The 13,529-nt window shown below is 41.4% G+C and overlaps 1 protein-coding gene across 3 annotated transcripts in view; it reads right to left on the reverse strand.

Annotated features, from left to right (window-relative positions):
- Window positions 1–13,529, reverse strand: part of NSF (N-ethylmaleimide sensitive factor, vesicle fusing ATPase) — an 82,044-nt gene that overhangs the window by 48,398 nt on the left and 20,117 nt on the right. For all 3 annotated transcript variants that reach the window (XM_074849089.1, XM_074849087.1, XM_074849088.1), the window contains exons 4-7: window positions 10,791–10,830; window positions 6,818–6,984; window positions 5,554–5,661; window positions 4,854–4,929 (exon numbers count right to left, since the gene is read on the reverse strand). In XM_074849089.1, the coding sequence (XP_074705190.1) occupies window positions 4,854–4,929; window positions 5,554–5,661; window positions 6,818–6,984; window positions 10,791–10,830 (391 nt within the window). The remainder of the gene's footprint in view (window positions 1–4,853; window positions 4,930–5,553; window positions 5,662–6,817; window positions 6,985–10,790; window positions 10,831–13,529) is intronic.

Here is a 13,529-nt window from a genome sequence, read left to right on the forward strand (position 1 = left end):
ATTTAAGAACCCACAGTAGATTTCTGTGTCTCAAGTTTACCCAAGTCCCCTTGGACCCATGTAAACTCAGTACCCAGAGTCCCTTACAGCATCGAGCTCACCACGTCTGCTACTGCTTGCACAACCAAACACCTCCCTTTGCGTGTCTGAGCCAGCTCCTACAGCTTCATTTCATGTCCCCCAAGTCTTATATCTGAAGAGACAGTAAATACTATCAGTATTCACTTTCAGGCTACCTGGGATGATAATAGGTTTGTCCTGTATCCTCCTCGGTCGTGCCTTTTCCAGACAGAGTCCTCACCACTTCTTCCTTCCTTACGCAGCAGCTGCTCCACACTTGAGCACCCTTGTTCTCCTCTCATTTCTATTCTCTAGAATAGGAATTTCTATTCCTCCTCTCTTCTCTATTTCTACTACATCCTTTGACAGACAGGCAGGCTAGAACTGCACACACTGTGGTTTGTCTGTATCTTTAGTACAGGTACAAAATTATGCTCCGTTTCGTTCATATTCTTTTATTAATAATGTGTAATAATTCTTAACAACCACGCTTAATAATCCTTAACAGCAGGGCTCAGGCTGCTACTGAGCATGGGTCCAGCATTTCCTTGAAACTATCATACCTGGGATACTGGCCCAAAACAGCAATCATTTTTGACCAAAGTTAGGAGTGTGCTTCCTCCCATGCATCACTTTATGCTTATTTGTATTGAATTTCCTCTGCCATTGTATTTCTTAGTCACTGAGCTCCATAAGAGCAAGCTTTGTCACCTCATTACTCAGCCTTTTTTCCAGCTTATTCAATAATTATAATGAGAAGCAAAGGCCCCTGCAGAGATTCATGCTGAACTCCACTGGCACTGGCTGTTTACTTCTACCCTTTCATCACTCATCTACCCATGCAAGGTCCTTCTCTCTTACTGATCTCTGTTTATCTTCTTTTTAAAGAAACTTTGATAAAGAACTTTGCCGAAAGAGCTTTGAAAAACAAGCAGACTATGTCAGCCCCTATGACCGTGCTTTTTGATTCCTGCAGTGAACTCTGGTGGGATCATGAGGTAGGACTGCCCTTACACAAGACAGGCTGACCCTTCTGAGTGCATCATCTTTATAGAAATATCCACTCATTTAATTCTTTATTACAATTTTTGTTCATTTTTTCTGTACAGATTTCAGGTTCAAAGATCTGCAGCCCTCCAGACCTCCTCTGGAATCCTTTTAAAAACAGACAGCACATTCATCATCTTCCAGTCCTCAGGTACAAGAGCATTTTAAGCAAGGTTATACAAAATGATTATGAGGTCAGCTAGTTCTTTTACAACTCAGAAGAATAAAAGCTGGTCTTGGTCAAATACCACTGTTCATTTTGCCTGTTCGTTCCATAACCTCTTCTAGAGCTACTTCAAGTTGAGCCAGATCCCCTAAGCAAAGGTTTCATAGTCTCCACACAACAGTGGAACAGCCCCCCTCCCCTTCCTGCTGACAAATCACACAGGTTTTTGTCTTACAGACGTCCTTATTCCCTTTTCAGAGAAGCTTTAAAGTAATCAGGACATTCAGGAGGTAGACAATAAGCACAAATGCTACTTTAAAGAATACTGCTGAGATGCTAACAGTCAAATCCATGTAGTCTCACCTGATGTTTATTTGAGGGAATCTATAAACAAGCACTGACACTGTTATCAGTCAGACCAACGCTGGCAAATGGCTGTCAGCAACACCACTTTGCTTAGCTACCGAAGAAACCAACAGTAATATAAAAATCCAGGGAGAAAGCAAAAACCTGAAGATTATCTTTAACTCATGCAGAAATTGGATGTCTGTATTTCCTTAGACTGACGCAGTGCTTTACAGGGCTGGCCTTGGGGACCATTATCTCCCCTAAATAGCCAGTCATGGCCAACTACCACTGTGCATTTTGTTGATTTGTTCCATAACCTCTTCTAGAGACACTTCAAGTTGAGTCAGATAATGAGCTAGCATCTAGAAGTCCAGTAAACAGACTAAATAAAAGTTCTGTGTTAGCTGAAGCAGACTGTTATTAATCTTGGACTAAAGAGACCTGGAATCAATACTTCAATTCCTAGTGCAGCAGAATAAACAAACAAGAACATGCCTCTAACACACACCTGAGGGACAACACGGTAGAACGTACACCATATAGCACTAATGCACAGCACCACGCAGGGCAGCCGTGAGCACTGATTCACTGATCACTGTGTATTTATCATCTCATCGCTCCACTACAGTGTTTAGATCAGACCACTCAGCCAAGGATGTTTCTCTTCCTGTAGAGCTTAGCCTACACCCCCCCCTTCTGGCTGCATCTGAGCACAATAAAATTCTTGCAGATTGAATTCAAACATCATCCATTGGTTTTATAACATAATTTTATGCTAAGCAGAAGAAATAGAATTGGCTTTATTTTTTTTAATGATCACAATTCTTTTCTATTGAAAAATAAAAAGGCCCTTTATTGAAGTCAGTCACACTTACTTTAATTTCCTCTCTCAGAATTTAATTATTCACAACTTTACAATTCTCCAGAGACTAACAAAGCACATCAGGTAGCTCTGCCTCAGATCAATGAGGAGATTAAATAAAGTACAAATCTGACAGAAGTAAATTGAGGCATAAGCAACTCTTCTGCCTTGTCTGCAGACAACGAAATTGAATCACAGTGAAGGATTTCCATTTCCAATCAATCAGTTCTCCCACAGGGCCTCTCTTCACACCTGTACACGCTAGGAGGAAGATCACAGGTCACTATAGGGTTTTGAATATTAACCAAGTAAAATATCACTGCTTGCTCTGATGCAATAAATTGGATTATGTTAATACCTCAAGCTGTCCTATCAAAACACAATAAAAACTAAACGGGCTGTAACCATGTAATCACAGGTATGAACTAATTGCCCATGCAAGTTTCATTCAGTGCTCTTAAACCTGTATCCCTGTTAATATGCTTAATTACAGTCACCTACAATTCAGCCTACAGACCTGTGGGGTTTTTTTAGCACAGATGACTGGCTGTGCTTTCAGATAAAAACATCTGTGTAAGATGCAAGGTATGTAGTTACACAACAGCCTCAGGTCTCCCTATTTTTTGGAGCAACTGTAGCACATGAAGCAAGTACAGAACATGAGGTCCCAGGCTCGCATGTGAGGGAAGATGGCACTTCAGGGCAGCATCAACACTCAGCCTCTGCCACAAGCTCCTGCAACGCTGAATGAGTTGAATTCTACTTTCCTAAGTGGCTACTACCCCCATATGTTTTATTTCTGTAACAAATACTGAAAGTACTGAGCATTCCCAGTCAAGAAGAGCTGTGCTTTGAAGCCTCCTGCAAAAATAGTAACTATTAAAATTCAACTGAGTGCTCATCTGAGATGGCCAGGTTCACTGAACCCCCAACTCACAGCAGCCTTCACCTGCCACTTCTTATCTGTGGAAGAGCAGCAGCAAAAGGAGATGTTTTCTTAGCTCACAGACTCCAGGAAGAGGGAACAAAATAGGAAAGGAAAATGTAAAAAAAGGAAAGAGTGTCTGTTCAAGGACACTTGAGGACGTGAATCACACCCAAAAAAAAAAATGCCTAGCTCCATATTACCAGCAAGGGAGGCATTTGTAACTGTAGGGTTGCCAAGTACCATCCACTTCATAACACTGATATGGGAAGGAGCAGCCGGAGTAACAGAGCGTGTATCTGTTCTGCAGGACGGCCACCGTGGTCCCAGGGCACACAACAAAGCCAACTGCAGGGAAGTGGCCCTCACTGCCCACTTTGTGGTCCAGGTCTCCATCATTCAAGCTGGTGGCTCTACAGGAACACACCAGATTCCTCTCTGGCCTTACACCAGTTTCTTTCTAAATGAATGTGTGGAGGACACATCAACTATTCCCCAATTTCTTTGCTAGTGAGCTCTGAAATTGTACATAAAGATTTGTTTTGCTGAGGTTTTAGAAACTGTAATCTTGCTGTGTGAAAAGTTAACACACACACAATGAACCCACTGTGCTGTGTTGTGCAGCTGTCATCAGTTTTTGAAAAGGACTTTAAGAAGAAAACTGAAGTGTTCTTCAGAAACTGTTCTCTCTGCTTGAAGAGGAGATCTCAGAGACAGGATTTGCAGAAGTCTTGCACTCACTTTGAAATTCTGGCTACACATTCAAAAAAGTTCTCAATTTTCTATTTCCCTGCTGTTTCAATTAAATTCAATTATAAAGGTGTTGGCTTGTTAGTATCCCTGATATATCATTCTCTGATGTTTAAAGAGTTAGAATACTTCAACTAGCTGCTGTCTTTTGCTGGATCTACTGGACCATTGTGCCTTTCTAATGTAGGCCTAGGAGCACAGGTTAACTTCTCAACTAACTCAATTTGCTGTTGTCAGAATCTCTCAGTCACAGTCACCTTTTCTCCTCCTAGCTGTGTCTGCGTATTTTGGATACACCGTGGTGATAAACATGGTATAAAGACCCACAGAACTGCTCTAGTATGTTGGTCAGCTGTGGAGCTTCATACTGGGAGGACAGTGAATTTTACAGAGCCCCTGTTTAGAAGCAGCAAGGTCTGCTGGAGGGATGGTGTCTTCTCAGTGCAGTGGCTTTCAAGAGAACCCTGAGTATCTACAAACTGCTTCCTAAAGGGTGTGACAGGTTCCTAAGGGATCAAATCCAGCCATTTGGTAGTTTAAACTGGTACCTGGGAGACATTTTGAGATGCAGTTTTCAGTGGATTAGGTCAACTGATGTAACCAGAATACCAAACTTTGAGGCATACAAGTCTCAGAGGCCTGAAAAGCAGCACACTTCAAGCATTATTTATCTCTTTGGATACAGTGGCACTTACCAATCAGATTGAGAGAGGAGTTCTCAGCCTTTTCAAAAGCAACTTGACTGTTTCCAAGAACCAAACCAACCTCAATCTGCAAGAGGGAGGGAAACAAATAATTACATTGAGCCATTAGACTCAACTTCAGATTGCTCCTTAGGCATCTCCAAGCACATCTCAGAAGGCAAGAAACAGCAGCAAAAGCTCCACTACAAAAGTCATTGGGAAGAATATGAAATACCAACACCTCCTCTAAAACTAACATCATTGAATGCAGAAGCTCATCAGGTACATTAAACTGGTGTTTTTAAAGTCATTTGTTTAGTTCAAAACAAAGTATTTTATTTCAGCAAGATCTAGGAAGTAAAGAAGGAAATAAAATCATGTCCTTTCTCCAAAAGGAAAAATAAAAACTAGACATATCTGGAAGATAAAAAGGCTCAAGAGAGGATGATTCCATGAATTAGTACATAAAGACCAAAAGATAGTCCCTGTATCTTCCCAGCCCTGCACTTTAGCTCCCAACTACACAAGCACAGGAGACTGCATTGAACTACAATGTTCCTTATCTTCTCTGAGGCAAAAGATGCAGCCAGGGGAAACAAATGTGCAACTTCTCTAAATGCAAGTAACCTAAATTCATCCTTGTAGCAAGATCTGATCAGTACCTGAATCTCTGCAGTTCCTAGGGAACAAACATGAATTCCTGTGAGCCTACCTTCTGCTTTTTGCTTGCTCCAGACTCTCCTTTGAGAATGCTTGGGTCCATAGCTTCCATGTCCTTTACCAACAGGCCAAAAAGTTTGTCATTAAAGCTGAACACAAGCTGTGGAAAGAAAAAACAGAAGGGCACTTTAACTCATTAAAAAGCTAAAAAGTATTTTGATAAGACTAGTAAGACTTGAAGAGAGTGAAGTCTGAAGACTAAGCTTACCACCCAACAAATTCCACTTTTTCACCCTGTAAAGGTCTGGTGTACTGAACATGTCCTTTTCATGCCCCACACTTAAAGGTAACAGATCAGAAGTGGCAGAACATGAAGTCAATTGGAAAAACTCAAAGAAAAATTCTCCTTCCAAGAAAAACTTCTCTTTCCTCCCTTCTTCTCCACAGCTAAATGTTCTATATCACTTGACATTTTCCTCTCACTTTAAATATTGGTGCTAGGCAAGGAGAACAATTTAGCTCAAACCTTTTTGATCTTTCACATTTCAGTTTGACAAGGATACTTCAAAAATAGTGCTAATGAGAGACCAAATGAATATTACGAGAAGCAGGGTCCATCCCATAGAAAAGCAGGCTGTCACTGCTCAACTCCTTTTCTCCAAGACTACATTTGCAACCTGCAAGTTGTAAACTATTATGAGATAGACCTCGACCTGTCCTGAGAATATGGCAAACCAGAGGTTATTGCAGATGTTTGCAGGGGCAGAAGCCCATCTGCTGCAGAGCTGAGAAGGCTCAATTATAGGGACATCAGCATTCAGAAATCCCCAAGTCAAATGTTTCACACCTATTTTATTACTGGAGTCCACAGAATAACAATAAATGTTACAATAATACACTGCACTTGAAAGGTGCTACAGAGAATTGATTAAAACTTGTGTTCATTTGATCTTATGTAGAAGGAAGACAAAAGTTACTTCTCAGAAGACTCCAGGAGCTGCCATGCTTATATCCAACCTGGCACAGTGGAGAGAGAACCCAGCTCTCTCAAGCCTTGGGATTTTCCTCACAAAGATAGATTTCTTTAGATAAGGAAAAGGAAGGTTTTAAACCACTCTGCTCACACTCTTACTGAACGTCATGATGGTTCAACTTTTCGTAAAGAAACCATTCACACAATAAACAATTTCTGCCTATAAGCTGTCCTTTGCAGCACAGTCAGTACCTAGGCATTCTTCAGTATTTTACACCACTGTAGTACAAGCATGCACCTGTTACTTATGAATTTTCGCCTTAAAAAACAAAAAACCCCACACCTGCTGGCCTACTGAGAAGGCTTGGCTGTTGAACTGCTGGATGAATTCTGCAGCCATCTTGTCTGTGTCGTAGGGGTTGGAGTCAATGTTCTTCTTCTGCAGAAAATCTATCTCAATTGTCATTGTGCCAATACACTGCTTAGCCTTGTCGAAAGTGTATAAGGAAACTGTTAAAAAAAAAAATAGAAGCAGCACATTTCAGAACAGCAAGGTCCCCCCACAATATATTAAACATACTGCAAGTTTAGCAATACATGTTCTTCCATTCAGAATGAGTACTTAATAAAATTGAATATATTATTTCTGATAGAGACCCGTATTTCTCTTACATCCATGTTCTATTACAAAATCAAAAATACAGCAAATGTATCTCCACTGAAAATCCCCACTTCTTTAAAAACTCTAATAGTCTCCTTTAAAACAGCTCAAACACCAAACAAGCTTTGGGGGATGAAGACAATGAAAACAAATTCATACAAGCTGTAGTACCACGATAGCCATTTCTACATCGAAGGGACTGGAGGACACGTCTTCAGAAAGCCCAGAAGTAAGCATTAAGTGTAGTCTTGCCCAAAAAAGCAATGACAAGAGGTCATAACTGGTTTTCTGTAGCAACAGATTGACTAGCTCTTCTCCAAATTCAGTAGCAGAAAGTTAGATTCCCTACAAATTCAAGTGCAGTAATATGATCTATCAGGCTTCTAGGGCACAGAATGAAACAACTACTCTTCACCTCTGACACAGAAGAAATAGCTCCTACCCCAAAGGTGCACTTGGGCCTATCCCAGTGTGCCCCAGGTTACCTTCAGTAATGCAGAACCAATTGGACAGCCCTTGAACGGGGGCAGAAAGCAAAGTGGCATGGAAGGTACTTCACAGTCATTGCCAACTGCACCTGATCCACACAGGTCTCAAATTACATCATGGCGAGAACAAGAGGCCACTTAGGGCTGTTGCTGCTGGAGGAAAGAGGGTAGAGAGGAAAGAGGATAGAAAGGGAAGAAGAGCATGGTCCACAACTCCAGGGATACCGCCTCAGCATAACTGATCAGAAGGACAGGATCTCACAAAGCAGACAGTCCTAATAATTCACAAACCAGCACGCAGCAAAGGACAGAAGCAGATGTTTCTCCAGAAGACTGAGGAACATTATAGGTTTGCTTTGAATCTAGAGAAGAAAGTCTCATCTGATACAAGAGTCACAGCTAAGGATAAAGCAGTAGGAGGTGAATAAGAGAACTGTACTTCACGCATAAACTACTATTTCCTGTCAAGCCTCTTGGCAGTAGAATGGTTCCAGAATAAATCTGCAGACTCCTGGGAAGATGTGACATCAAAACAAGCATCCAGCATGCTACGATACAGGATTGTTCAAGTTAAAAGAATAAAGAGAGCCTGTCTCTTGCTTAAGTTGTTACCAGAAGACACACAGGTCATGACAGCATGCACATTTAACATCCTTCCTGGTATAAGAATAGGCCACCTAGAAATGAGCTGTCAAAGAAAGATCTTCCAGGAAATGGGGATAAAGATGAAACACTAAACCGCTTCCTGAGTTGAGGTGTATCTACTACGTCAACTAGTTCTTTCAAAAAGGGATATGGCAGCAGGGTTATCACGTCAGCCCTAGCTAAGGAAGGAGGGACTTCGGTCCTGCAAGGGCACAACAGGAGTTCTTCTCACCTTGCACGTCACTTCAGGGCAATTATTTCTTTTTACTTGCCTAATCTCAGGGCTTTATCAAACAAAAGATTCTGGAAAGAACATCAGTCCCTAGATCTGGTCACATCACAAAACTGAGGTGTAGCCCTTACATCAAGGACTGAATGCTGGGGATGTCTGGCACCAAGGAGAACCCTAACACACCACTGGAGATTCAGTCCAGGGAGCAACATACAGCACCAGCTTGAGCCTGTAACACCCCAGAAACAGAGAGGCAGGCTGAGACGGCAGCAGTGACCTCCCGGAGCTGAGGCTGCAGCTGAGGCTGCCAGCGCCCGGCTCCAGGTGAGCATCTCCTCCTGTAACACGGAGGCTGAGGAAGCTGAACCGCACTGAAGGCGAGACAACCACGTCCACTCGAGGCACTCAACCCTTCCACAAAGGCAAACTTACAAGATTCACTCATCTGGAAAACTTTCACCATATCATTAAGGGCTCAGCGGGACTCAGCTTCACTGTACCACTAAGCACTGGACTGCATTTAAAACTGACATTTAAAACATAGTTTTCACATTATTAGGGGAACAAGACAAAAAGAGAGCTATGGTAAATCACTGGTGTTATGAATACTTCTCTCCACCTGTAGAACAGCATTACAAATCCTTTATACTCAGCAGGGAGTCATATGGCATTTAGTCACTCTGCATAAAATCACCGCGTTATTTTTCTCAATACATGTTCCCACGTAGTTGGTAAGTTTATAGCAAGGTCTAGTACAAGTACAATCACAAATCTGCTCTAGCAGCTAATCATGCCGAATATTAGTGTTTCTTTCCCCAAATAACTTCAGTTCTAAAAAGCATTTATCTGTAAGCCAGCTGGCACATGTACTATTAGCAACCAAACAAGGGTGAGAAACAAATTAATTTACGGGTCTCCCCCCTTATTACAGGTTATTCTTCGGTTTAACAAAACAAAACAAAATCAGCTAGCAGAAAGAACTGAATTCCAAGCAAGTTCTGTGAGGCATCTAGTTGTGTAGAGAGGCAAACAGACCCACTCTAGTTTGTCACTACAAGAGATGCACAAAGACATCAGACTTCACACTCAAGAACTGATCCATGCCACGGACTTGCTGAGACCAAAGGAGCTGGGAAAACAAGCAGCCAAGGAGCCAGCTTCCCCAGCAGCACCTCACATCCACGGCTGTACCACTTCTCAGACTAGGTCCTCCTCACTTTTTGACCCAGCATGCAGTCATCAGCTCTGCCCACAATTCTCAACTGAGAGGAGAACTCCCTGGAATCACTGTAAACACCTCGAATGGCAAAAGAGCGGCCTAACAAACGGTTTGCTCCACCTCATGACCATGAGCCAACCAACCATTAGAGCAGGCTTCATCACAGCAACCTCATCAAAGAAGAGGATGAGATGGCTGCCCCCAGGAGCACACAGGTAACTCCTGAGGGTCAAAAGAACAGACACGATCCATTGCCTTGATCTGCAGTTGCAAAGGACATGGAGCCCCTCCTGTAGCAAGCTGCTGCCAGGAGTTTGGTCACTACTCCAGAAGCTACAGACAGATTAAACAGCAGCACCTATAACCGACAGTGATGCCAATCGTTCATAAACCAGAGGTAACAGTGACAGACAGCACCAATAAATAAAAGATACAGCATGCAAGCTGAGACACAAATCAGTCTCCTCTTTGAACATTGGCAAAGGCTTGTCAGGCTGAATTAAGACATGACATTGGAATACAGATCTTCAATTTGCACAAACTCGAGATGGCATCCATTTCCCCTTCATCATTCTGCAGAATATTCTAGTCAGTTATTGGAGAAAACATCTGCGCTACTCTCAAAGCTCCGGCTATCCAGAGCACACTGCTGGCTCTTGGCAACTCTTAGCACTAAAACTTCCTCATTCTCAGTACTCAAATTCAGATGCCAAGAATATCCTCAACAACAACAGCTGTTTTCTGTTAGCTGGTAAGTGTTCTCCAAAGCCACAGGAACAGACTATCCAGGACATGTTAAATGTTCACATTTGCATGTGGACACGGATGTCCCACACAGAGCTATTCTGGTACCTTCAGATGTCTGCCAGTGTAATAGTCAAAATAGTCCCCCAGGTTCTGAAAATGTTAAGAGACAGAAAGCCTGCAGATACCAGAGCAACTTCCTTTCACTAATGAGGGCCTCCCATTTTTGAAGATCTGAGATTTTCCAATTCAGTTTCACTTCAGTATGGAAACACAGAATTCAGCTTTTATACACATAGGTCACGATCGTGCTGCTGACTGACTTACCATCTATCTCTTGTCCGATGGAAAGTCCAGCCCATTTTCTCTGTAAAAACAAGACAAAAACTTCAGAAAGCCTGTCCTTCAGTAGAACAGATGCCCACTCAAAGTCAGCATCCTCACTCAGAAACACAGGCTCGCCCATGAGAACTTTAAGAAGCAGCAAAAAATGGCAGAATGGGATTTCACAAAGATCAAACCAGAGTAATAGGGAACAAGTCAAAAACATGGAATCACTTCTATTAATAGTTCTATCTTCTGACCTCAGGAGGCTGTTCTGTCCCACCTCCTTCATGTGATTGGTCACCCCACTGTCTCAGAGGCACAAGTTACTGTACTGGACAGGGCTTTTTGTCATTCTGTTCACTTCCTACCAAAGCTCAGGTGCCGATCTCACAACAGGTAGTGCAAGAGGCAAGAAAGGCTGTTACACACCCCACGATCATTTTAAAAGCTTACATGTTTACACTAGTTGCAGAAAATGATTGTAATGTGCTTTAAGGTATAATAGTACCTAAAATAAAACTTGTTCAGACAACTAGTAAGAATGAAACTGTTCAAATTCTTTACATCCCTTCAAATTCCTTTAAAAAGATTTGTGCAGCACAGAACTGCATGAGAAGTGGGAAATGGTTCAATAATTATGTGACACGAAAAATCTATGACCTTTACTGTGTCAAAAGTTCTGGCTTGGTAACTGCAAAAATGGTATTTTCCCAATGGCTCTGGTGTTACAGATTGGCTAGTGTACATTTACAGACCACATCTCAGGCGATGCAGCATTCACAGTCTCTCAAATATCTAAACCTTAGAGAGGCATGAATCACAAAAATATGTAAGTATCATTACACAAGGCTCTGGTAAGATCACATTTGAAATGTTTCACGGCATGGTCATTTATGTTTGGCTTTTTATCTGGAGGAACAAGTCTGGGAGAAGGAATACAATGACCTTTCTTAAAAAAATGAAAACTTCCCCCTATACACCCTCTCCAATATGTTCATGGTTCAACCTTAAGGAAAAAATTCCCTCAGCTTAACAGAGATCAACTTGTTAGAAATCAAAGTCCAGAGCAGGAAGTCTTACATGCACTTACTGGTATTCCCAAGAAGGTGAAAACAAATTATGTTTCCATATTTAAACTCATGCTGCACAACTCCCACTGTTTACCTGCAAGACCAAGAAGAATTCTCCCCCTCCCGTTGACACTCCAACTCTTCAGCAAAGGATATCCTAAACTGACCTTCACCTGACGAACCAGACACTGGCAACCACAAGTGCAAGCACACTGGTACTCCTGCAAACACTGGGCTTTGCTTAAACCCTCCAGGTTAAGCCTACGAAGCCTATCACCAAATTTCAGGACAGGAAGGAAAGCTGTCCAAGTTCTGCTAGAAAGATTAGTTAGGATCTTCTCTGTGGCAAGAGATACAGCTCAATTCCTGTGTTCATTTGGGTGTTTTCTGCTAACAAGTTTGTCATCACTGCACTGTTCATCTTCTGGACTCTGCAGTATACAAATTTTTTCATGGGTTTGGGTCTTTAAGCCTAAGGGTTAAGATTATCACAGAGTAAAGGTGCTCAAGAACTTTATGTGCATCACGAAAGCACAACAAACAGACGTTCTTGGAGGTTTTAAAGCCTGCATCCGCTACCTGACTGTCCCTGAATATGTAAGGTAAACACACATTTTGTGTAACACTGGTTGCAATTATCTAAGCCTTCAGGAAGTCCTGGAAATTAAAACTCAGCATCAGGAATACTCAAATAAAACATTCATCTACCAGTAGCTGTAACACTACCATAGTCACTTCTTAGAGGTAAAGCAACCTACCTCATTCCTTAGAAGAGGAGCTCTCCCAGCTCTACAACAACTACTAGAATCTACAAAAATCAACCCTAAACCAGGAATGCATCTACTTTAACCCTACAAAATGTCTTCTACTGATAACTGCTTTTCAGTTTGGGCATCACATATGTTTAACATAACATCCTCTTCACCCACTCATCCGGACAACCTGAATTTGATCAACATGTCAAAAAGCAAAAGGTCATTTTGGGTCCTATGTGAAGACATCTGTTGAGGAAAAAAAAAGTATTGTGCTCACAGCACAGAGACTTGGCTTCTAGACCAGCTACTAGCGGTAATTTATGAAAGCATTAAACCAGTGACCATGATTGTTGCAGTTTTATATTATGTGACTAACTGCGTAAGCCTGTTAAAGGCTACAAGATCCATTTTTCTATTTAGAAGTTAATTGTATTAATTATTTATTCTAAGCATCATTTAACATGTGATAACTTGTTTTAAAGAGGAGACAAGTTAAATTTATTTTATACATTTCATTTCACTTTTCATCTAAATACTAACAATGAATATAGTCAATAAAACTTCTGGCAGGTCACACAGAGCAACACAGCAAAGAAAACCCTTTAAAGTCAAGGGAAACTAGGGAACAATAAAAATTCACAAGGAATAGCAGACATTGCTTAAGTTTTTCTTTTTTAAATAGTTTGTTTCTGGTTGATTTTTAAAAGGTTAAATTTTAAAACCTTTTCTAGTATCCTTATCCCACCATGTGCTAAAAATAGATCCAAGTATATATAAGCAAGTTTGCTTCAGTTATCATAAAAGTCTCCTTGAACTTTTGCTGTCAGAAATCAAATTTGCAGCCTACATTTACACAGATATCTCCCTTCAATTAGAAGTTATCTTCAATCCTGATCTCAAAAGAGATTTTGCTT

This window comes from Strix aluco, chromosome 24 (assembly GCF_031877795.1).
Source record: "Strix aluco isolate bStrAlu1 chromosome 24, bStrAlu1.hap1, whole genome shotgun sequence".
NCBI classification, from domain to species: Eukaryota; Metazoa; Chordata; class Aves; order Strigiformes; family Strigidae; genus Strix; species Strix aluco.